The sequence below is a fragment of the Mandrillus leucophaeus genome, unplaced genomic scaffold, assembly GCF_000951045.1.
Source record: "Mandrillus leucophaeus isolate KB7577 unplaced genomic scaffold, Mleu.le_1.0 Scaffold226, whole genome shotgun sequence".
Taxonomy (NCBI): Eukaryota; Metazoa; Chordata; class Mammalia; order Primates; family Cercopithecidae; genus Mandrillus; species Mandrillus leucophaeus.
In genome coordinates this window covers 621,346-647,817 of record NW_012102321.1, presented here as the reverse complement: position 1 = coordinate 647,817, position 26,472 = coordinate 621,346, and the positions used below count along the sequence as shown (strand labels likewise).

At 36.5% G+C, this 26,472-nt stretch overlaps 1 protein-coding gene across 2 annotated transcripts in view; it reads right to left on the bottom strand.

Annotated features, from left to right (window-relative positions):
* The window catches only part of RABGAP1L (RAB GTPase activating protein 1-like), an 828,259-nt gene that overhangs the window by 726,795 nt on the left and 74,992 nt on the right, over positions 1 to 26,472 (bottom strand). For both annotated transcript variants that reach the window (XM_011981419.1, XM_011981418.1), the window contains exons 2-5: positions 23,735 to 23,905; positions 21,526 to 21,718; positions 11,933 to 12,143; positions 7,949 to 8,123 (exon numbers count right to left, since the gene is read on the bottom strand). In XM_011981419.1, coding sequence (XP_011836809.1) covers positions 7,949 to 8,123; positions 11,933 to 12,143; positions 21,526 to 21,718; positions 23,735 to 23,872 — 717 coding nt within the window. In that variant the 5' untranslated portion in view covers positions 23,873 to 23,905. The remainder of the gene's footprint in view (positions 1 to 7,948; positions 8,124 to 11,932; positions 12,144 to 21,525; positions 21,719 to 23,734; positions 23,906 to 26,472) is intronic.

Genomic DNA, 26,472 nt, shown 5'->3' with positions numbered 1-26,472 from the left:
TTGCTTCTCTCAACTCTGACATTTAAACATGGTGATAAAGATACTGAATTAATTTAAGTTCACAAAATAAACTATATTTATAGATATTTCTAGGCTTCAAAATATACTACGAAATTGAATGTATCTTAAGATGATTTACTAAAATGATATTAGTATCTGAATCTTCCCAACACTCTCTCACAAACAAGGTTTTAGCCCAAGTCTCCCAAGTTCTCTTTTCACTTCCCTCAGCCTCTGGGGGCTAGATACAGAACCATAGAATAAAGTAGATACTGGCTTTATTGCTAAAGCCAGTAATATAAAGAGCTACCAGCATTTTTACTCAATGTCGTTCTGCTATAAAAGTGTTGGGTTCCCAGAATGAATGCTGAAATGGTCTTATTCTTATCTATTTTATTGGTATTAGGCCACTCTACTGACTACTTTTATACATACATACATATATATGGATATACATATGTGTGTGTGTTTGTGTGTATAGCTCATCTTCTTTCCTCAAAGTGAAGAAGTACTCTAAATCCAACACTTCTCCAGAAATTATTCTCCTTCTTGGTTCCAAAAGATGCATCAGATCATCACAAACTTGTGAGCCTGAAGCACCAAAGATTCTCCAAATCTCTCAGCCCACCCATAGGTTGACAATGAAAACAAGGTGAAATGTGATGGGTTAAAAAAATATTTTCAATATGTCACAATGGAAATTATAGGTAAGAAGAATGCTGTGAACATTAATAAATCCCTCACTTTAGATAAAGTGAATTCAAAGTACTTGTTGAACTGTATTAGTCTAGGAATACAATATTTGTAACTTGCTTAAAACAGGAATACTCCCTATAACAGAAGAGTCTGTTAATGTATGAGGTCTTTCGTTTTCCTTTGTTTTATTCACATATTCTGCCACTTTTTCTTGTACAAGCACACACAGTCTAACACATTCAAAAACTTCCGATTGCCACATTTATGCCCATTAATCAATGATTACCCTAAAGTGCCTTCCCAATGCCAAATTAATAGTTTAACTTTTAACGACTCTACAGAAATCCTACCTGCCAGTCTAAAGTTCAACTTCTGCAGTAGCACCATATTTATATCACAATGTTCCTAAAATTTCTTCAGTATTTTACCATGCTATCCCCATTTTAATCTTGTATGAGTAAAAATAACAAAAGCAGCAAAGGATTGACGCTAATAAGAACTGTAGGCCTCAAATCTTATACAATTAAGACAATGATAAACTCATTCATTCAACAAATATTATTTGAGCACCTTCTGTATACCAAGTATTAGTCTAGGTACCAAAAATACAAGAGAGAACATACAGCCTATACTTCAGCAAATGTAAGTTGAATGTGCTTGGGGATGGATGAGAGGGAATCATTAGGTAAGCTAAAAGCAGAAAGGTTCAGCCTCAGCTGGATACTTACTGGATTTAGCCCAATAATTCAAATGTTTATAGAGGAAAACAGAACCAAAGAATATGCTAGAAACATGTCACTGAAGACTATGCCTACAAGGTCAACTATAAACAGAGACTTTAAACTACTTTTAGTTCTCTGGGTATTCTCCACTTGCTATTCCTAAATGAAATATAAAGTCTACTGCCTGCTTTTTATACATTTAACTTCAGCATATTTTTTGTTTTGTTTTGTTTTAAGGAGCGGGGAGTTTAACAGGCAAGAAAGAAGGGCAAAGAAAAAAAGCAGCAGCTCCCCTATACAGAGACAGAGGGAGAGGGGCTCCAAAGCCAAGAGACAGAACACCACCTGCCACAGATACTAACCACGTATATATGCAGAGGCTGGAGGAGGCAATGCCTGATTTGCATAGGGCTCAGGGGATGGGTTTGACTAGGCATGTCATTCAAGTAGCAGGCGGAAAAAGCTAGCCCTCCCACCCTAGCTTTTAATATGCAAATACAGGGCGCCATGATGCTCTCCACATGCAAGGATATGTGTGGGCAGCCATGTTGCCAGGAACATGTGGGACAAGGGCAAGAAGGCCATGGGAATTGCCATGTCAGGTGGACCCAGTTTCTAACGGCTGGCATTTACATATTATAGGTTGCTGGCCTGGCTCTAAGAGCCGGGGCTCTAAGAGCCGGGGCTTTACAAGAAACTTTTCCAGAGATGCTTTAAAAAATGAAAATTTCCCAAGGACCCCTATTCCTCTCTATATGCCTAAAATAATATCTTAATAACTCCGACAACATTCCCCACTGTAGAGATGCCACAATAACTGCTGTTAGGGGGTTTTGGGCCAAGACTCTTTCTGGCTACTTCCAGACAAGTGTATTTTAAAGAAAGCACTGTATGTGAAAACAGGGGAACACCTATATGTAATTTTGTATACATTGGTAGAGTTAAACCCCAGCCATATTTATTCTTTTTTCCCATCTCTTCTTTTTCACATTCTTTATGTCAGATCAGCCAGCTTGTCACATCAGAAGGTCATATCAAAAAAAGTCAAAGAACTTGGCAAATTCTAAAACAGATGGCAAGGCTTCAAGAAATTCTTTATAGAAAGGTTAAGTATATGGAGCTGAGCCAGAGTGATAGAGAATGATGGAGAAAAAAAAAAAATCAGACTCCATCTTTCTCTCTTTTGGAGAAAGAATATGACAGTACATTAACTGCATTAACGGCAATCAAATTGCATTTAATACTACGTCTTACAAGTTGTCACTTCTACCAAGAGTTAAAATAAATTGTGAATTCTAGAGTCTGTGAATAAGCTGAAACACTAATCCAAGAATTAACAAGATAAACTTCAGAAACAATGACTATCAGTATCTTAGGACAAACTGGATAACCAATTACAGTTGTCCCTTGGTATCCATGGGGAATTGTTTCCAAGACCCCCCAAAACTCCCAGATACCAAAATCCATAGATGTTTAAGTCCCTTATATAAAATTGGGTAATATTCTATATAGCCTACACACATCTTTCCATATACTTTAATCTCTAGATTACTTATAATACCTAATAGAATATAAATGCTATGTGAATGGTTTTTATACTGTATCATTTAGGGACTAATGACAAGGAAAAAAGGCTATACATATTCAGTACAGATGAAACCATACACTTTTATCAAATATTTTAAAGCCATGGTTAGTTGACTCCATTCATGTAGAACCCACAAATATAGAGGGCTGACTGTACATTAAGAAAAGAAAATTAAAAACACATTCCATGGCAAATACTTCAATATATGTCACACTATTAAAACACACACACCAATAGTCTTGAATGGGCATTTTCTTTGCAGAAGGAAAAGGTTTATTGATAAATAATACAATCTTACTCCAGAAAACAGTATCTATAGAAAATACTAAACACAAAACAGTATATCTGTTTGAGTTTGTTGTTATTTTTGAAGAGGAAGGGAGGACAGCACATGTAGATATCTGGAATGGAGATACACCAAAATCTTAACTGTGGCGGAATTTTAAGCACCTTTTATTTTCTTTTTTATTTCAGTATTTTCCAAATTCTCAAATATGTATTACATCTTAAAAGTCCAAAACACTGTTATTAAGTAACAAAGGTATTTATTTAAAATAAATAGCATAGCTAGTTTCTCCAAGATGAAGTCTTTTCATTAATATTGGTGAAAGATAACCCACTCGTTTAGAAACACCATATATCAAGAAAATATTCACCCAAGGCCAGGCATGGTGGCTCATGCCTGTAATCCCAGTACTTTAGGAGGCTGAGACAGGTGGATCATTTGAGGTCAGGAGTTCAAGACCAGCCTGGCCAACAAGGTGAAACCCCATCTCTACTAAAAACGTAAAAATTAGCCAGGCATGGTAGCATGCGCCTGTAATCCCAGCTACTCAGGAGGCTGAGGCAGAAGAATCGTTTGAACCCAGGAGGTTGAGATCATAGTGGGCTGAGATCTTGCACTGCACTCCAGCCTAGAAGACTCCACTTAAAAAAAAAAAAAAAAAGTTCACCCAAGAAATAAATGTGAAAAATACATACCTTGAAAGGTATGTATTAAAATTTTTAAAACAACTAGCTCAAATACATTATTCATGGGAAGGAGCTAAAATAAGAGGCACATTACCAGGGAACTTTTTAAAAATCATAAATATCAATTGATTTAAGGAAAACATGGACAAGATAACTTCTGAATTATGTTCCAAAATGAGGCATTTAGCTAACATACCAATTAAATATTTGTTTAGAAATGATATTTTCCATTGGGTGTGGTGGCTCACGCCTGTAATGCCAACACTTTGGGAAGCCCAGGCAGGTGGATCACCTGAGGTCAGGAGTTTGACAGCAGCCTGACCAACATGGTGAAACCCTGTCTCTACTAAAAATACAAAATTATCCAGGTATCATGGAGCGTGCTTGTAATCCCAGCTACTTGGGAGGCTGAGGCTGGAGAATCACTTGATCCCGAGAGGTGGAGGTTGCAACAAGCCAAGATTGCACCATTGCACTCTAGGCCGGGCAACAAGAGTGAAATTTCATCTCGAAGAAAAGGAAAAAGAAATTTTCCCATGCAAGGAACAGGTTTTATTTTATACAGTGTCATATCTGCAACCCCAGTGCAATAAGAATAAATATCTTCCCAATGATGCCCTTGATATTTATCAAGAAATATTTCTGAATGCCTTTAACACCAGATGATAAAAAACATGCTCCTATAATGTAACACTCAAGAGTTTCTAATACTGAATAGTATTCTAAAACATACAAATATCATCAAAATCTGCTTTGAATAGAATGGTTACACTAGCTAGTAGAAACATAATCTTAAAAAGACTCAACACTTTAAAAGTATCTTATTAAAAGTTTTATATAATACATCCACAAAGATGCAACAAGAACAGGTGCCTCCTTGTATTTTTTTCACTACACTTTCTGATACCTTGCTTGGTCTGCAATTCTTCAGCAGAAGCCTAGCATATCATTCTCCTTATACAGAGATCATTGACCTCAAGATACTTCTGGTTGGATTGTCCAACCATTTTGCCATAGATTACTGAAATCTACTCCAGCAGGGTCCTGTAGAAGCACAGCAAAGTGTTTGTTGCAAGTCAAATGTGTCCTAACCCTTCTGTGGGACCTCCTAATCCTTGTGTCACAGGTGTCCAAGAGAGTCATCACCCTCACTGGGATTCCCTTCTACCACTGTTGGTGCCTGCAGTTTGAGGGGTTTTATAGTGAAATAAGCATCACAGTGACAGTAGTGGCAGCCATGTTGCTACTCCTGCTTCAGAAATCTTCCTTTAACGACAAACCTCTTCAGCTCTCATCCATGAGCTCTGTAAAAAAAATAAAATAAAATAAATAAATAAATAAATAAATAAATGTGTGGCATTGCTGGACAGTACATACTTAAGCAGTAAGAATGTTTGTCACCTGGTTCCTGAACTATCTGCCAACAGTTTGTGCCCATCAAGAGGGACTGAAATACTAACGACTAAAGGTGTTCATCACAGAACAGAAAACTTCTGGGAACTAGACAACCAGATGGCCAGTAAATGTAACTAAAAGACTTCAGATTAATTAAAAGCATAATTATTTTTTAGGGCAGAGAGGAAGATGTTGGACAGCTTCTGTAAAAGGGTCAGATAAAATACAAAAAGTAACTGGAATGCAAGCTATGTTGCCAATAAATTCCTTTATAAAACATAACTAAAATACAAAAATCCACATTTGTGTTTTAGAATATGTAAGCAACAGGAAAGTTGTTACTGAAAACTGTATGGCTCTTCAAAGTCAAAGACTTCAATTTAAAACCCAGCTCTCTCACCCAGTCTCTTAGCCACAGGATAAACAAAGGGTAATCACACAATTTATCATCCAAACCACAACACTTTTGAGAATAAAAATGAGGGTATTAGTAATAACCTGGACAATAAGCATAAAGTAGAACTGCTCCAGGCAAAGAGAAACATAAAGTCACTTGTCTAATAAGACCAACCTGGTCAGGGGCTGTTATGAGTATCAAATGAATGCTTAGCACAGTGCCTGGGATAAGCTCTCTATTTATACTGGGTTATTCCTCATTTAGAACTGATGTCTCATTCATTACCTGGAGGAGGATTTTTAAATTTTTTTAAAAAGAAATAATGTTTCATAAGAAGGTTTAACGACCACTGTCATGTATTTCTCCTTCAAACAATATATTTTACCACTAATGCCCGCATAATGTAACACTTTCTAAAATGCACTCTAAAAAATTTATAATAGATGGAGATAACTTGCTTATAACGTGCAATGGAACAAATATGCTCTCTAGAAATCGAGAGCATTTATTTAATACTATATCCAAAATGGTCTGGCCAAGAATTTCCTATAGTTTTTTTCCACTGTTTACCTACCATGATAAGCTCTCAAAAATAACAAACATTTCCCCTACTCTAAACCCAAGTGAATGCTATAATCCAAAAGAAGACAGTTTCATACCATTAGTTATGGAAACCTCTTGCAGCAATTCAGTTTCCTTCTGCAGCAGCATTTCTCTCTCCAAGCAGCAGGTTCTCCAGGTCTTCAAAGCTCATTTCCTTGCTGTTGAGTTCCAGTGATTCAGAAATCACACAGGTGTGTTAAATGATGGCTGCCAACATGAAATGCCAGGATTCTACCATCTGCTTCCCCACCTCTGTAGTGGAGTTCGTAAGGATCAGAAATAGCCCCCCTCATTCACAAAAACATACATATTCCTTCAGCATATTTATATTCACTACTATATGCCAGGCACACTAGCAGCAAACTTACACTCATTCACTCTCTTATCTATCAGACCATTTTGAATAAGAAGTCAGTATACACATAGATATATAAGTGCTGGGGAAAAAAATAGATAAAGCCCCATCTAGAAAACAAAACACAAAACTTCAACTTCTTTCATAAGGCATGGGTTCTGACAAATAATTTCTACAGTTACACTCTAAATTTTATGCATCTGTGCATGTTTAGTTTAGTGTAAAGCAAACTGATTACCAGGGCACAAGAACTGACACCACATCATGCTTTGTATCAAACTCACAGAAATCTACATTTCCATGAATTCCCATTTTGTGGCCAGAAATAAACCCAAAACTCCTGTTAATAGAATGATTTATTCATGTTTCATGATACAGGCTAGAATACTATTGCTTTCAACACTTTCTGCTGATAATTTATTTTTTTACAAGCAAACATACCTGAGACATTGCCATCCACACACATTTATGAATGCCTTTGAAATGGCTGCAAGTACTAAGAGTTTAATAGTGCAACATTTTAAAATTGGGGATAGTTCAATAGATGTAGAAAAGAAGATTTCCCTATGCATTTAACAGCATTTAATCTAAACCATTTCTCCTAACAATAATCTACCAATTAATAATTGCTATAAAAAAAACTTACTGGCATTTTCAAAGGACAACAAGTTGTTATACCCGCTCTATGTGAGCATTTGTATTTTTAATTAAGCCAGTTCTCTGAAGCAAAATATAGCCTCTGAGCAAGAAAGCACAAAACAAATAATCACCAGTGAAAACCACACAGATCAATAAAATAATCTTAATGCAATATCTAAATGAAAGCAATACGCAACTATCCAGCCCATCAGAGAAACAGGTATCATTATAGGCACTTTTTTATATCACATGGAACAATCTACTAGGGCAAAGTAATAAGAGAACTGCAAAAATATTCTCCCTTCTGAGCATAGGTAATTCACTATCATGGTTTGGTAGAAAGGCAACTCATCCAGTTGTATTTTTCTATGACAACTGCTAAGCTGTGAGAGTGCCCTACCTACGCAGATATACCGGACTTGACTTTCCACATTCAGTTCTATGTCATTACAAATACTAATTTTGTCTTTAGAAATATGCTCCAAATTTATGTAATGTATTTATACAACAGTGAAATTAGAGCTCAAAAAGGTTACCCTAATTCATCTCTATAGCAAATTGCCACACTATAGTATACTTACTGCCTCTTTAATTTCACAGGAGAAAACATGTATCTGAAATTCTTCTGAACCATGGGAACTCTCCGTAAATGCAAAGCAATTGCTCTCTGTTGTTCCGTCATGTCCACGTGCACAGAATAAAACCTTATAGATTGGAAAAGATGCTATCTCCACATTGCTGGATTGGTCTATGATTCTGTAGAACAGTAATGAAAAGTTAGATAAAATATTAACTATCGAAGAACAAAGATATATTTCCAGTTAGGTTTAAAAAAAAAAAAAAAGAACAAATAGTTTTACTATGACAATATATGATATATAAACATAACTATCTTTTTTCCCCTTTCTTTGTTTTTTTCTTTTGAAACACGGTTTCGCTCTTTCCCCCAGGCTGGAGTGAAGTGGCCCAATCTCGGCTCATTGCAACTTCCACCTCCCGAGTTTGAGCAATTCTCCCGCTTCAGCCTCTCAAGTACCAGGATTACAGGTGCCCGCCATCACACTGGGCTAATTTTTGTATTTTTTTGTAGAGACGGGGTTTTGCCATGTTGGCCAGGCTGGTCTTGAACTCCTGACCACAAGTGATCCACCCTGCCTTGGCCTCCCAAAGTGCTAGGATTATAGGCATGAGCTACTGCACCCGGCCAATCAAAAGTATCTTAAAAATCACAAAAATAAACTGGAACTAACGATGCAAGAGAGAACAAATTATCTTCATTTTCATAACACACACACACATGCACACACACACACACACACACAAATTCTTTATTATCTTCTGACAATTTCTTCACTCTTATGTTTCCTATGATCCAACTCATTTACTCCAAAGCTAAGTATACATGCCTGGTAACAACTATATCACCCATCCCTAAAATCTAGTCTTTTTCAGTTATGACAAAAAGAATGCCAGTCTAGAACAGTATAGACTATCCCTAAAGAGCCCACTTCTATTCTCAGCAGCACCTATTAGTTTATCTAAGCCCCAGTTCATTATTCAACTGAGGTCCTTTCTACCACAGAAAAGGTCAGGTGGTTCCAAAGATGAATTCAACAACAGAATACAACAGCTGAAAGGAGTCTGTGGGATTTGGAAGCAAATAATTCTCTGACTTTCCCTACACAAATCCTAAGTCCTGGCTGGGCACAGTGGCTCACGCCTGTAATCCCAGCACTTTAGGAGGTCGAGATGGGTGGATCACTTGAGGTCTGGAGTTCGAGACCAGTCTGACCAACATGGTAAAATCCCATCTCTACTAATAAACACAAAAATCAGCCGGGCATGGTGATGGGCACCTGTATTCCCAGCTATTCAGGAGGCTGAGGCATGAGAATCACTTGAACTCACGAGGCATAGGTTTCAGTGCGCCGAGATCATGCCACTGCACTCCAGTCTAGGCGACAGAGTGAAACTGTGTCTCAAAAACAAAAACGAAAACAAAACAAAAAGCAATCCTAAGTCCTGGACTGATCTACACATTCAAGACCCCTTCAAGATCTGAAATTAAGAAACTGAGGGGTAAGGGGACAACCCCAGGAATAAAGAGGCAAGTCAAAACACTAAATCTCTGTCAAGGTGTGTTTGGCAAATTGAAGCTAAACAGATAACATAGAAGACATTTCGAAAACAATTTTTCTTTAAAAAGACATCTTGACATTTTTAGACGCCAACATATAAACAATATACATGCAAAACCCCTTCCTGAAAAATTCAAAGCATTTTTACCAAAATTTTCTAAATTTATATCGCTATTATTTTAGTACTCGGAACTTACCTAAGTTTTCCCACATTCTAAACTTTAGAGAATGAGGCAAATTAGACAGGGTTTTAAAAAGATTAAAGCAACTTTCAGAGAATATTCCAGGCTCAAGACAAATTCAACCTCATCTCTTTGACCTGGTCTGCTTATTTGTTCATTCAACAAATATTTGCTAAAATCTTGCAATAAATCACTTACTTCCCTAGCCACTGAAGCTACAGCAGGGAAAAATACAAAGAAGCTATTCTCACAAGCTTATAATCTAGTGAAGAAGATATCCAATAAACTAATAAGCAAATAAATATAATATCTATTCAAAGAAAAGTGCTATTAAAAAAAAAAAGCCCAGTATGAAGAAAGAGAGTTACATGATGTAACCAAGGAAGTCTTCTTATGATAAAATGTTTACTAAGATGAAACAAAAAACATTGGAAAATCAGGGAAAGATTTACTTAGGGAGAATAAAGATAATATGCCAAGGTCCTGGGGCGGGAAGTGCGACTGATAAGTCCTATGAGAATGAACACAGAGGCTAGGATAACTGGAATGTAGTAAATGAAGAGAGAGAAAGGGAGAGGAAAGTGGTACTAATATTGCAAGTAAACAAATCTTCATATTCTTGCATATCTTACACACACACACACACAAATCTGCATCTTCTTTTGATGAATTAAGAGAGAGAAGGGAGGAGGGAGACAGAAGGACAGAGAGTGAGAGAGAAGGGAGTCCTCTTGAATAAGATTAGTATCCTTATAAAAGAAACCCCAAAGAGCTCTTACACTCTCTTCTACCATGAGAGAACACATGAACCAGGAAGCAGGCCCTCACCAGACACCAAATATGCTGGAGCTTTGATCTAGGAACTCCCAACCACAAGAACTGTGAAAAATAATTATCTGTTGTATGTAAACCACCAGTCTATGGCAGTTTGTTATAGCAGCACAAACAGGCTAAGAAGAAAGGAAGGAAGGAGGAGGAGGAAGGGATGAACAAGTTGGAGCAATAGGTCAACAGTGGCTAAACATGATAAGGATTTCAAATATAACCACAAGTGTGACTGAGGCAAAGACTGAATGTAGGAGAATAACATTGTCTGACTTACTTTTTTTTTTTTAATTGAGATGGGATCTCTGTCACCCAGGCTGGAGTGCAGTGGCGTGATCTCCGCTCACTGCAACCTCCATCTCCCGAGTTTGAGCGAATTCTCCTGCCTCAGCCTCCTAATTAGCTGGGATTACAGGCATGCGCCACCACACCTGGCAAATTTTTGTATTATTTTGCCCAGGCTGGTCTCGAACTCCTGACCTCAAGTGATTCATCCGCCTCAGCCTCCCAAAGTGCTGGGATTACAGGTATGAGCCACCACACCCAGCCCTGAGTTACATTTAAAGAAACTAAAGGTTCAGCTGACATAATGTATTATTCCTAATTAAGCATAAGAGGAAAAAGTCATTTTGCTTCTTTCCAGTCTAACGTAAGTAACTTAAAATCTATGGCTCACTCCAGTTTTTTTCAACCACTATTACTTGACAAGCTGAAGGCAGATTTTTATGCTCATTCAGGATAGAGAAATGCACATTACAAGTATTTTTACAGTTTTATTTATATTTATAATATTCTAAGCGTAATTGTTGATATGGGCTTGGATCTGCAGCCCCATCCAAATCTCATGTCAAATTGTAATCTCCAGTGTTGGAGGTGGTGCCTGGTGAAAGGTGATTGGATCATGGGGGCAGTTTCTTATGAATGGTTTAGCCATCCCCTCAGTGCTGTTCTCATGATAGTTGAGTTCTCATGAAACCTGGTTGTTTAAAAGTGTGTGGCACCTCCCCCCTCTCTCTTGCTCCTGCTCCTGCCATATAAGACGATTCTGCTTCCCCTTGACTTCTGCCATGATTGTAAGTTTCCTGAGGCCTCCCCTCCTGAGGCCTCCCTCCCAGAAGCTGAGCAGATGGCCAGCATCATGTTTCCTTTACAGCCTGCAGAACCAAGAGCCAGTTAAACCTTTTCTCTTTATCAATTATCCAATCTCAGATATTTCTTTATTGCAGTGCAAGAATAGACTAATACAATTGTTCAAATGCCCCCTTTCAAACAGTGAACACAATCTTAAGCCTAAACATGTTTACTTTGCATGTCTACAGTGAGTTCACAGCAAGTCCTACACCTGATGCTGCTGTAACATCTTTGCCACCACCCAAAAGACTTAATACGTGTCTAGAGAAAAAAAAAAATTAGAGCTTACCTCACAGAACCTTCTGGAACATTTGGTACATACAGGGTAACAGGAAAGGGGTACTGACTGGAAGATTTCATGGTTGCCATTGCCCGTAAAGCCTCTACTTCATTACGTGGGGAAGAAACCTTCATACATCCTAAGTAGGTCAGTTTATTAAATAAAACACTATCTTCTTCAGGTAGTCCACCTGGAGAAGATGGTCTGGGTGTACAAATTTCTGAAGAAACAAAAAAAGAAACACTCAAAAGTCAATGCAAAACTCCACCATCATTATAATCTTGCCAATGCCCGAAAAGAAATGAAATATTTCAAATAAAATCTAGGTCTCTCTGTATTTTCATTTCTTTTATATTTTAACATTTTAGGATTTAAAATCTAGGATTCTAGGATTTTATAATCCTAAATCTTATGTCAGAGTTCCAGAGTCAGCCATTTCATACTTTCAAGTCTCTCAAAATATTATCTTACTTAGCTATAAGTTCTTCAGATGAGAGAAAAAATTTAAGCTTTACATTTAAAAAAATCAAAAATATAGACTACAAGTATGTAAAAGAAAACAGAACCTCTGGTCTCCAAACTCACTATGCCAAAGCAAAAGATAAGCTTGGGAACCGAGTCACGCAATACTGCCTTCTTTTTGTTCCCAGATAGCTGTAAATTCACAACCCTGTGTCATAGCCTCATCCATATGCCAGGTTCCCACAATGATAGAAGGGCACATATCTCCCCAGATGGCTTCCCTCACAGATTACTCACAAGGAAATTCCTTGTGAGCCCCTAAATCTTTTAAAATATGTATCCTCCCTATAAACTAGCTCTAAAGCTGAGTTCTGTCAAATCTCATCCTGACAATTTCAATTATCAGCTTATCTTCACAGACACAGGACAAGACCAGAAATCATCCCTTCACTTACACTAAGATGAATGCGTAACTGGCTTTTTCCTCTACTTCTTTTCACATGTAAAATGTAGATTTATTGAGGCTAGTCAAAGCCTCACAAGAAAGCAACCATTTGCCTTACCGCCTACCTTTCCCTCTTTTTTAACTTGTTCTTGCACTTTCCCCTCTAAACGCTGAAGTTCCCAAAACCCCTCCAGAAAAGCACAGGTCACAGTTACTCCTGTGACCTATGTTTTTCCCAGGTACATACTAAACCCTTGACTAAGTAAACCTCTACGGATTGAGACCTGCCACTTTTTGGTTAACAAGTGATATAGAACAATAAGGAGAAAAAAAACTACACTAAAGATAGTGCGAATCAGCCCCAAAATAATGAGGACTAAACAAAAGTAAATCAGTTAAAAGTTTCTCTTGACTGTAAAGATCCTTCACTGCACCACATTTATTAAGCAGCCTAACTTCCTAAGCAAAAAAAAAGCAATGTTAAAATGTTACATCTCATACCAACAACAAATGTCAAGCTCCTTACTTCCCTCACTCCTGGTTTGCTGGCTTCTATGAACTATGTTAAGTGTTCCAGTGGAATTTTTTTTTTCTCAAAATAATTATTTTTGAAGAATGAATCTATGATTGCTTCAACCAATTCCATCCCCATCATAATGAAATTCTTTAAAAAAAAAAAAAAAAAAAAAAAAAACTATTCATTTTATTCTAACAACAGCAGGCAGCCAAGGTCCAATTGTGTTTAGAGAGCATCCATCTGCGTATACCAGGTAGTATAACATTCTCCCTTCATGCCCCTACCCAAAATCCACATTCTGCTTGGCTTCCCCTTTGTTACCTACATTCATGCTGCACAAAATTAAGCATACATGTATCACTTGAACTAGGTTCTTGCAGAATTTTCACACTGCCATTACCAGGATTCCTCTTGTAGGACAGGATTTTAATAAATAATTCACAGAAGTCATTTCAAATTCCCCCACTGCAGCTCCTAAATATTATACTAAAATATGCAACTTCACCACTGACTTTTTTGTTAAGGAACTAAAGCCATTCAAAATGAACTACTTCATCTACCATATTCTTCAACCACTGAAACATGTTTCTCTCCCTGTTTCAGTCAGTTCAATACAATGTATTTCAAAAGGGATAAATAAAAACCTACAAATACATTTTAATATGTTTAAATTATTTTGTATTAGATTATTATATACATATAGGTTATTACATACTTTTCTTAATGTAACAAGCACTTATGCAGCAACAATAAGACTGATGAGCCTGGGTGATTAAGTAGTTCAAGTGATCTAACATAGTGTGTAACTAGAGTCTTAAAAAAATAAAAAATATAAGATGAATGGGAACTAGGGAGAAACAATAAAAATAATATTTAAAAAAAGAGAAAAGAGGAGGCCAAAAAGAAGTTGTTTGAAGAGGTATTTTACAAATCTGTGTAAACCAAGATTCATGACTCTATAAATCCCAAATATAAAACGGTACAGAAACTGAACCAAAAATAACAAATGATAGAATTGGCAGATAAGGCCTATAAAATGACTATTATAAATATGATCAAGGATTTAAAGATAAACATCTAACAAAATAAGAAGAAAAATGAAAGACATAAAAAAGAACCAAAAGAAATTCTAGAGCTGAAAAAATATAAGATCTGAAGTAAAATATTCCCCAGGTGGATATAACAGCAGTTTCTAAATTGCAGAAGAAGAATGTTAAAGGAAGTTCCTTGGGCTACAGGAAAATGATACAGAGAAAACTGAAGAGCACAAGAAGTTAAATATGAGAAAAAGACCTATTCCTTGCTCTTTAATTTCTTCAAAATATAACAGACTATTTAAAGCCAAAAAGAAAAAGACCCAGGAGGTGGAGGTTGCAGTGAGCTGAGATCCTGCCATTGCACTCCAACCTATGCAAGTATTTTGTAGAATTTGTAACCTATGTATTAGTGAAATGAATGAGAGCAGAAGCATAAAATCTAGAAGGTAACAAAAGATTCTTGCAATGTACATGAAGTGTTATGATAGTATTAGAATGTACATGAGTTAAAGAGTTGGGTTATAAACTCCAGAGCAACTACTAAAATAATAAAACAAAATTATATAGCTAATGTGCCAATGATGGAGATAAAATAGAACATTAAAAATAATCTAGAAGGCAGGAAAGGAGGGGGAAAAACAAAAACAGAAGAGACAAAGAGAAAACAAACAGCAAGACAGTAAGTACACTTAGATCCAAATATATTAAAAATTACAACAAAAGTAAATGGTCAGCTGGGCGCAGTGACGCATGCCTGTAATCCCAGCACTTTGGGAGGCCAAGGCGGGCAGATCATGAGGTCAAGAGATCGAGACCATCCTCGCCAACACAGCGAAACCCCATCTCTACTAAAAAATATATATATATATTAGCTGGGTGTGGTGGCGTGCACCTGTAGTTCCAGCTACTCGGGAGGCTGAGGCAGGAGAATTGCTTGAACCCAGGAGGTGGAGGTTGCAGTGAGCTGAGATCGTGCTATTGCACTCCAGCCTAGGCAGCAAGAATGAAACTCCATTTCAAAAAAAAAAAAAAAAAGTTAATGGTCAGCTTTTTCTGTAAAGGGTCATATGATAAATATTTTAGGTTTTGTGGGCCAAGAGACAAAATCTACAATATTATGCAAGTATTTATACAAGTGAGAAAACAACCCTCCACAGATTTTTTAACAAAATTTAAAACTTAATTATGGATACTAAAATTTGAATTTCGTATAAGTGTCATGTGTCACAGTATTATTCTCCTTTTGATATATTTCAGCCATTTAAACATGTAAAAACCATTTTTACTTTGCAAACCACACCATAAACAAGTAAGAAGTGGAATTTGGCCCACAGATGGTAGTTTACTTACCCTAGTCTAAACCCAACTAAAAGACAGAGATTATCAAACTGGATTTTCAAAAGGTATCTATGATAAACACTCTTTAAAGATAAAAATAGGTGAAAATTTTTTTTTAAAAAAAGGAAAAACAAAAATATATACCATGTAAACACTAATTATAAGAAACCAAAAGTGGCTATATTAACATAAGAAAAACTAGACTTCAGGACAAGGAATTTTAACAAAAAGAAAAGGGATATTTCACAATGCTAAAACAGTCAATTCATTAAGAAAACACAAAAATTCTAAGTGACTGTGCCCTTAACAGCAGAACTTCAAAATAGCTGAAGCAAAATCAGACTCAAGATGATTGAATTGGACCAGTCAAATTGAAGTGATAAGTCTGTTATAATCTGTTATAATCTCTCTCTCCCACTGTTATAATTTATCTCTCCCACAGATTGTAACTGAAAACTCTTGACAGAATATAAAAAGCAACAACCTGAGGACTCTTTCCTTCTTTTTTCATTGAGATGGGGTTTCGCTATGTTGCGCAGGCTGGTCTTGAGCTCCTGAGCTCAAGTGATCTGCCCACTTTGGCTTCCCAAAGCGCTGGGATTATAGGCGTGAGCCACCACATCCAGCCTCTTTTTAAAAAGTAAACAGGAACAGCCAGATTGGAGAGGAAAGTAAAAACCTGAACCTCTGTTACGGTGGTGAGTTTTCCATTTTTCTCATCATCACCTCCCAGCTTTGATCTAAGGGTGGCCCGAGTTGCAGAACAGCAGTGAGCAACAAAACAAAGAAATCCAATCTTTCTGGCCAAATAACAGAAAAAGAAGTCCCTGCAAACTAGAGAGTATCTGAGAAATCATGACCTGTTTCTGTTTTGTTTTCTCTCCCAGTTCTACCGCTAGCCCCAACCACAGAACTACCTGAAATGCTGGTAGTGGCGGTAGTACTGTAAGCATCTACAACCTGGAGGAAAAGAAGTGTCTCAAAGGCTGAAATACTGAAGCAAAGAGGCCCCTATAACCCAAAAATGGAAAGGAAAATCTCTTATTATTTTTTCCTCTCGTTTCTCTCACCACTTTGTCCTAAAGTTAGCTCCAGACATGAGATTCTGCACAACAGCACAAAGCAGCAAAAACTCTAAGAAAGAAACCTGTCTTTCTACAGAGGGGCAGACGGAAAATGGGCCCAAGGAGTGTGGGGAAATCTCAGAGAGGAGAGAGCTGAAGAAGTTTACACCTAATTCTGTGTGTAAACTAACTGTGTATGCATGTGGAACAGACTGAAGAAGCACAGCAAAGGTTTTGAGAATTGAAAATACTTTGGAACCAGAAAGCAAGACAGATCTTGCAGTCTGGACACAACCAGGTGGAATGTCTGCTTTAAAAAAAAAAAAGTCAACATTCTTCAGAGGATTTTAACAAGAAATAGTCTCAAAATATAATATTCAAAAAATCTGGGGAACAAGCCAATTACTCAACAAACAAAAAAACACAAAAGGGTGACCTATTCTCAAGTGAAAAAATAATTCACAGACCAATCCCAAGATGTCCCAGATGCTGAAATGATCAAACACTTTAAAACTGATATAATAATACTCCATAAAATAAACGTGAAAACACCTGTAATGAATAAAAATATTAAACCTATCAACAGAGAAACAAAAAAACTTTAAAAAACCAATGTAAATTTTAAAACAGAAAAATACAATGTCTAAAATTAAAAATTCATCAGATGAGATCTCAATAGCAGAATGGAGATTAACAAAGTAAAGAGTCAGTGAGCTTGAACATAGGGAAAACAATGAAAAGAGCCTAAAGAATTGTAAAAACAGTATGGAAATGTCTACCATTTTTGTCTATTGAGTTCCAGAAGAGAAAGAGATTCGTGTAGAAACAAAACAATTACCAACAAATAATGGGTGAAAACTTCCCAAATTTGGTTAAAGATATAAAGTTACAGATTCAAGAATCTCAGTGATCCAAAAAAAAAGATAAACTCAAAGAAAACCACTCACAGATAATCAAACTGCTGAAAAGAAAACGATGAAATAAAAGTACTAAAAGCAAAGAAAAATAACACATTACAAATAAGAAAACACTGATTAAAATCACTTCAGATTCCTTGTCAGAAACAATGGAGTTGAGAAGACATTGGAAAAGCATTTTCAAAGTGCTCAAGGAAATATATGTATGGTTGTTGAAAGTAAAATATATTAGACTGGTAGGTTTTTCAATGTATGTAAATGTAATACATATGTCAGTATCAGGAATGAGAGGATATTAATACATATCCTGCAGACATTAAAAGGATAATAAGAAAATATTACTCTGTAACAGAGAAACAACTCTTTCCCCATACTTAGGTGAAATTGACCAATTCCTTGAAAGATGAAAACACCAAAGTACACTCAAGAAGAAACAGATAACCTGAATGGTCTTTTGCACTCAGATTTAAAATTTTTTTTTTTGAGATGGAGTCTCACTCTGTTGACCAGGCTGGAGTGCAGTGGTGTGATCTCAGCTCACTGCAACCTCTGCCTCCTGGGTTCAAACGATTCTCCTGCCTCAGCCTCCCAAGTAGCTGGGATTACAGGCATGCAGGCACCACCATGCCTGGCTAATTTTTGTATTTTAGTAGATACGGGGGTCTCACCATGTTGACCAGGCTGGTCTTGAACTCCTGACCTCAAGTAATCCACCCACCCTGGCCTCCCAAAGTGCTGGTATTACAGGTGTGAGCCACCATGCCCAGTCCAAACTTAAATTTTTCTATAATGATATGCATCTATCTTTTCCTTTTCTGATTTGGCTTTTCCTACCCTGACAATCACAAAAATACACTCCATTTTTCCTTCTTACAGGCTTATTTTTCACATTTAAATATTTGATTCACTAAAAATAATTTTTATGTACAACTAAGGAAATTAATTTTATTTTATTCCACTCAAAGATGCAATTGTCCTAACACCATTTACTGCATAGTTACCATTTACTGCATAGTTACCATTTCCTCCAGTGATATGTGAAGCGGATTCTGTCATGTACTGAAATCCTTTATATACATAGGTTTGTTTCTGGTACCCTGTTCTAGCGATTTACTTCTATAACAAACCAATACCACACTGGTTTAATCACTGTAACTCTGTAGTCTATCTTAATACATAATGTTCTTTTTAAAAATTTTCTTCCTGTGTACCTCTACTTGTCCCGATATATTTCAGAATTAGTTTATAAAAATAACTGAAAATTTGAAATTCCCACCCAAGTTACAGGCTAATTTAGAGAAAAGTTACATCTTTTCAAGGTTGACTCCTAGCAATCAATATGGCATCTCTCCCCATTCATTCAGGTGTTCATTTCCTTCAATAATATTTTATAATTTTCTTTATTAAAATTTTACATAAATTTTAGTTTCTTCCTTGATACTTGTTATTTTTGTTGGTATTATGAATGGCATTTTTATTTTCTACTGTTGCTGCTAACCTTCCTAAAAGTCGTTAAATCTTTTTTTTTTTTTTTGAGACGGAGTCTCACTCTGTTGCCCAGGTTGGAGTGCAGTGGCATGATCTCAGTTCACTGCAACCTCCACCTGTTGGGTTCAAGTGATTTTCCTGTCTCAGCCTCCTGAGCAGCTGGGATTTCAAGCGTTCACCACCACGCCCTGCTAATTTTTTTTTTTTTTTTAGACAGAGTATCACTGTCACCCAGGCTGGAGTGCAATGGAGCAGTCTCAGCTCACTGCCACCTCCACCTCCCAGGTTCAAGCGATTCTTCCACCTCAGCCTCCCGAGTAACTGGGACTACAGGCACATGCCACAACACCCAGCTAATTTTTGTATTTTTAGTAGAGACAGGGTTTCACTGTCTTGGCCAGACTGGTCTTTAACTCCTGATCTCATGATCTGCCCACCTTGGCCTCCCAAAGTGCTGGGATTACAGGCTTGAGCCACCCCGCCCAGCCATTTTTGTATTTTGAATAGAGACGGGGTTTTGCCATGTTGACCAGACTGGTCTCAAACTCCTGACCTCAAGTGATCTGCCCACCTTACCCTCCCAAAGTGCTGGGATTACAGGCATGAGCCACCATGCCTGGCAAAAAGTCTTTAAATCTAATAGCTTATCCATTCCCTTTCTTAAATACTTTACCAATCATGAGAATTTTTTCACTTTTTTTCTAATGACACTTCATTTCTTTTTTCTGTCATCTTGCATTGTCTGGATTCTTTAATACAATGTCAAAGAGCTATGGTGATAACTATCATGCCCTAACTGTTCCTGTTTCAATATATCTTGATGGTAATGGATTTTAAATTTCAGCATAAAACGTAAGACTTTGATAGACACTTGGTTAAGCAAGTTTCCTTCTAAGTTTTCCAAGAACTTTACATGTGCATATACATAAAATGGATTTTAAATTGTATCCAGTGCTTGTTCTTTATCTATTGATACTTTTTCGCTCTTCACTACTTTATGTGGTAAACCACAGTGAAAGATTTTTCTAGTGCTTTATCATCCTTGCCATGGAAAGCATTGTGATCACATTCCCTACACAAATGCATCATAGCCCTATTGTGTAACAGTTTGGCTACACCTATACTTACCCTGTACCAAGGTTCATTTGGTTCAGAAATGAATCATGAGTTCCCTAAGCCAATTAGGATAATCCCATCCCCTCTGTCACAGTGACTTATTTAGAGGTTTGAATGTAACCCAGGCCTATGGCTACCAGTTCATGTCATTTCCCTCACCACTAGAAAATGGTTTCACTGGTCCAATCAGAGTGAAACTCAGAACTTTTATTTAATCAGTAAAATAGGCCAGGGATGGGTGCAGTGGCTTGCACCGATAATCCCAACACTTTGGGAGGCTGAGGTGGGCAGATTGCCTGAAGCCAGGAGTTCAAGAACAGCCTGGTCAACATGGCAAAACCCCACCACTACCAAAAAAAAAAAAAAAATTAGCTAGGCATGGTGGTACATGCCTGCCATCGCAGCTACTTAGGAGGCTGAATGGCATCACAGCACTTCAGCCTGGATGACAGAATGAGACCCTGACACCAGAGAAATTTTAAAAATCAGTAAAAGAATGAAGACTTTCTGTTTGCCACCAGGCATAAACAGGCCACCTTACCTACCAGTTTCCCTTACCTACCAGTTTCTGCTGGTAGCTACTTTGTAACCAGCTAAGGAGAAAGGTAACCTAGAGATCACAGCTGAGTAGTTTACCAAAAAACACCATCAGAGCCTAGATCAAACTATACCTGTGGTGTTTAAGCCAGCTGAAGTTGGAGCTGGTTTTGGTTTTATTTATTTTTGCACCCAAAAGCATCTTGACTTATAAGCTAGTATTCAAAGTACAAATCCTAATTATTCATAGATATATGTATTATTTAATACACTGTTGGAATTGATATATTTTACTTAGAGTTTTACTAAACATAACTTTAAATAAGTCTAGTGAAACTGAGTAAGAAGGCACATCATATGAAAGACTATCTCCATTACACTATTCTGTGATGCCCAAGTATTTACTCACTTGTTCAATAAGTATCTTGTTAATGACCTACCATGCATGAAGTACTGAGTGTAAAATGAGGACCCAGACATAGTCTTTATTCCCAAAGAACATTAAGACCTGGTTTTTATAGGCAGAGATACAGGCAGAAACATAAGACCACCGAAGTGGAAACTCTCAATGAGAACTGAAAGCTTGAAAAAAGCTAATAATTTTTTCTGATTTTCATCTTAAAATTTTCACCATTACTTTATAACATTTCTTCAATAGTTTCTAAGAATTCAATACAGTACCTGTGTTAGACGGATCCAAAATTAACTGAAGAGATGGCTTATTTGTTTGGTTGGCTGGAATATCTCCAAATGAATGGTCTGAAATCTCACTGGAACTTTGACAATCAACAAGAAGACCACTTTGCCTTTTCTCGGAATCTCTCAAAATCTCTTCCATGGCTTTTTCCAATTGTTCATCACCATTAGAAACTATCTACAGACAGAGCAAGATAATTCTATTTCAATTCTATTATAGTTTTGAAGCTAAATTTTATGAAAATACTTCATTTCTAGAAGAAATTAAAACAATCTAAATATTTAAATATGGTTACTAAAACACTAAGAAGTTGTTTCACATATATAATACATTAAAATCCAGATTATAAAACTAAATTAGAGGAAGATTATTAGTTTCACAAAAGGATTCTTTATAAAACACTTAAGGCAGTTTTCAACTACATTTTATATAATATAAGATCCTATTTACAGAGATGTATTTATCTTTTTTTCCCTTTCTTTTTAAAGACAGAGTCTCGCTCTGTCACCCAGGCTGGAATGCAGTGGTGCAATCTTGGCTCACTGCAAACTACGTCTCCTGGGTTCAAGCGATTCTAATGCATCAGCCTCTCAAGTAGATGGGACTACAGGTGTACACAACCACACCCAGCTAATTTTTGTATTTTTTGTAGAGACGGGATTTCACCACATTGGCCAGGCTGGTCTTGAACTCCTTACCTCAAGCAATCCGCCCACCTTGGCCTCCCAAACTGCTGGGAGTACAGGCTATGAGCCACTATGCCTGGCCCTTCTTTTTCTTTTTCTTTTTTAGGAACACATCCTAAAAATCAGATAACCTTAAATGTACATGTCTAAAGGAAAAAATAGGTAAATTTAAATAGGATCTATTATGAATATCATTTAAAAGGTTATATTTCTTGTTAGCATAGCATAACCATATTTCTATTTCTTTACCAATTGTTTGCTAGCCCCCAAGATGAATCCTGCTAATTTCCTTACACTTAAGTTGACTGACAGTTTTCTCAAAGGCAGGTGAGACACAAAGCCTAAGCAAATAAATGTCTTAAACACAATGCTAAAATACAGGTATCTAAAAATAAAGTCATTGATTAGTTAAAATTATAAAACAATATATTCTTAACATAAACATTTAGTAACCTCATTTTCAGAATATATTTTATTAGACTGATATACTAATACACCTTTGATGCCATAGTTAACACTAAATAAAAGTCATAAATAATACATAGCACTTTTAACTGCTTTTCCTATTCCTGTTTCTAGAGGATAGTTATACCATCTTCAAGCCTATATAACTGAGTTTGTTTGCTTCCTTTTCTTTGACTTAGAAAGTGTAACACAAGGCCGGGCGCGGCGGCTCAAGCCTGTAATCCCAGCACTTTGGGAGGCTGAAACGGGTGGATCACGAGGTCAGGAGATCGAGACCATCCTGGCTAACACGGTGAAACCCCGTCTCTACTAAAAAATACAAAAAACTAGCTGGGCGAGGTGGCGGGCGCCTGTAGGCCCAGCTACTTGGGAGGCTGAGGCAGGAGAACGGCGTGAACCCAGGAGGCGGAGCTTGCAGTGAGCTGAGATCCGGCGGCTGCACTCCAGCCTGGGCCACAGAGCGAGACTCCGTCTCAAAAAAAAAAAAAGAAAGTGTAACACAAAAGTGAAAAAGAAAAGGGACTATATCTAAATAAAAACTCAAAAGCTAAAAATATAAGATATGCTTTAAAAACATTCAGACAAGTCGACTGTTAAATCACACAATGGAACATTACCAGCTGATTTAAAACATAAAAATCATGAAGCAAAAAAAGTCTCTCAAATGAAAGCAAAACATTTCATTAACTTCTGAAGCCCAGCAGTAAGAGAAACAAAAACATCCAGATAAAGTAATGTAAATTTTAACCATTATGTCTAATTCAGCAAAAAATCCTTTCTCTTCTTTTTCCTCTTTTATTCTTCCCCCTAAAATTCCAAATTAAAAGGTAAATAACCAAAAGCAAGAACTTTTTAAAATATACAAACCAAATAATTAGGGTCTGGATAAATCAAACGTTGATTTTATTCTGAAAGTCAGCACTTGAGAAAAACTTTTGGATTTCACACATCTCCTGAGATAAGTTTCAAATATATATATATATATATATATATATATATATTTAGTTAAAAATTATACCATATGTAGAAAAGAAAAAAATACCTTCAGTTGAGGTTTTTCTTCATGTTTTGTAGAATTATCATCTGCATACTGAGGAACCAAAACAAATTCTTCACTGTTCATTGTAGCCACAGAATCAGATGATCCACTAACCTTCTGTAATGAAGCTCTGACCTCCATCTCAGTTCTACAAACTTCTCTTCCCACATCCACCTGGAAAAACGAAAGGGATTTAAAAAAAAAAAAAAACCCTTCTGATTAAAAACATGAACTAATTAAAAACATGAACTAATAAAGCTTTAAAAACGGTTCATGTGCAGAATCCTACTGGCTAGATAATTATCTCAAAGTTAGGAAAGCTACCTTCTTGGACTGAGCCACTTAATGGAAATGTACTTGCTCTTCATCCTAAGTTTCCAGACTAATGGAGTCACATTGTTACCTAAAAATTTACACAACCAGTTCATATCTCAACCAGATTTATCACTGTTTACTTGACACACACTCTCTCATTTCTCTCAGAAATACTGTTTTCTTTTCTTTTTAATAGAGGAAATAATTAAACGATACTAGAAATACCTACAAATGCATGCACAGACACAAAACCATATTCACTGACACTGCTGTACTAATTAAATCTAAATACTTAAAAAAAAAAACTTATCTCCTCAAGACCGAATATTGTACCTGCAAATATTTTTTCTGAGTAACTAAAGTTGACTAATACAGAATTCAACATCCTAAGACATATAGCTTCTCTTTCCTGACACATTATCACTTATTAACAACAAAAAGAAAAAGAAAAAAGCTTCTATATTGCATTCACATAGCAAATAATGTTTCAGTAATCAAAGACAGTGTAACTCTGTTTTCTCGACAGATCTCTACAGCATAGAAACAACACTCACTATCATATCCAGAAGTTCATGTACTCACACAACTAAGTTCAACTGAAGATATATACTATATAACAGACACAACTCAGCCCTGAGGTTACAAAGTGAATAAGGAAGACAAGTAGCCTGCACTTCTGGTGCTTACATACTAGTGAGAAAACAAGAAACTGAGCAAATGGTGATTCCAAGTCACTCTAAAGGCTATGCAAAAAATACACATGTTAATGTGACAAACAGTAGCTGTGGGAAGTATAGGGACAAACTAAGGTGGTAGGAAAAAGCTCTCTGAGAGGAAAATATCTGAGCCTAAAACTGAAAGACAAAAAAGAACCCTATTACACAATCTGCTCAGTGACCAAATAAGTAATGTGATAAAGGGGCAGAACAAGCAGGCTAGGGCTAAAGAACACAGGACTTTGTAAACCATAGTAAGTCTACTGATCCATGCCTACAATCCTCCCAGAAATGTTATTTTTCTTTCTAATTAGGTTACCTTTTTCATTATAGCCTATAAATATAGTTGCAATATTCCATTTGGCCATTAGGTGACACTAACACCATCACTCTTGGCAATAAAAAGACTGATTCCAGCTTCAAGTTACATGTGTATCTTTTAAAAAGTAATTACGTTCCAACGTTACAAAAAATCAAAAATTTAAGAATATCAAAATAATAACCATAATCCTGGACCAGTGTAATTAGCTAGCCATCATTTATTTCTGTTATGCATGTTAACACCCTTTCTTTTTAAAATCCTTCCAGCAACATTCATCTGTCCTCTAAAGGTTTTTTCTCACTTTGTATATTATGTTTCTAAAAATGCGGAATGTGTTACAAGCCATGTCTTTACTCTTTCAGACTGCACAATGAATCCTTAACTGCCAAAACACCACATATTCCAGATGTCTTTCTTTGGTTAATCCTTCAAGTCCTTCTCAGGTTGCTGCTCCTCTACCTGATTTCTAAATGTTGGCAATTCCCTGAGTTCAGATCCTGACCTTTTCCCTTCTCACACACAAGTAATGTCTCTCATTGTCATGGATGAAAATACCATCTATAGGCTAACAGTCTTCCAAACTTCTACCCCAACTCAAATGTCTTCTCTAAATTCCTGCCCTGAAATCTACCTCTCTACTTGATATTTCCACGTGGAAGTCTTATCAGTATCTTAAATGAAACATGACCGAAATGGAATTCCTAATGTCTCCTCCAAAATTGTTTCCAGTCCCGATTTACCATTTCAATAAATAACAGCACCATCTTCTACAAAGTTACTTGAACAAGAAACCTGGATATCATCTTCACCTCCATTTCTTTACTCCTCACATCAGCAAGTCATGTCAGACCCACTTCCAAAATAAGCCTCACATCTATCCATTTTTCTGTCTACCACTACTACCACTCTAGTCCAAACAATGCTCTTATCTACTATAAAAGCCTCCTAACCCATCTTCTACTTCCAGTCTTCTTCCCTCAATCTATGTCATTGTTCACAAAGCCGCCTATTTATTTATTTATTTATTTATTGGAAAATAAATTAGATTATATGAAAACTCCAGACCAAAACCTTTTCACTAAAATTTAAATAAAATTCAAACTTCTTCCCAAGACTTACAAGGCCCAATACACCCTTGCCCCATCACTTTCTCATTATAATTCCTTAATCACAGCAAGTTGTAACACAAGCAAAAACCAAGAAAAATCACTGCCAGCACACCTGACTTGAAAGAAAGATTAAAAGTGGTTCTTCAGACACAAAGAAAATTATATAGGTCAAAAACGTGGATCTAGTGATAAAAGGAAGGGTTAACAATATATTGGATGATTATACCACATGGATAAAAAAACATGACAGAAATGGCAAAAAAAAAAAAAAAAAAAAAA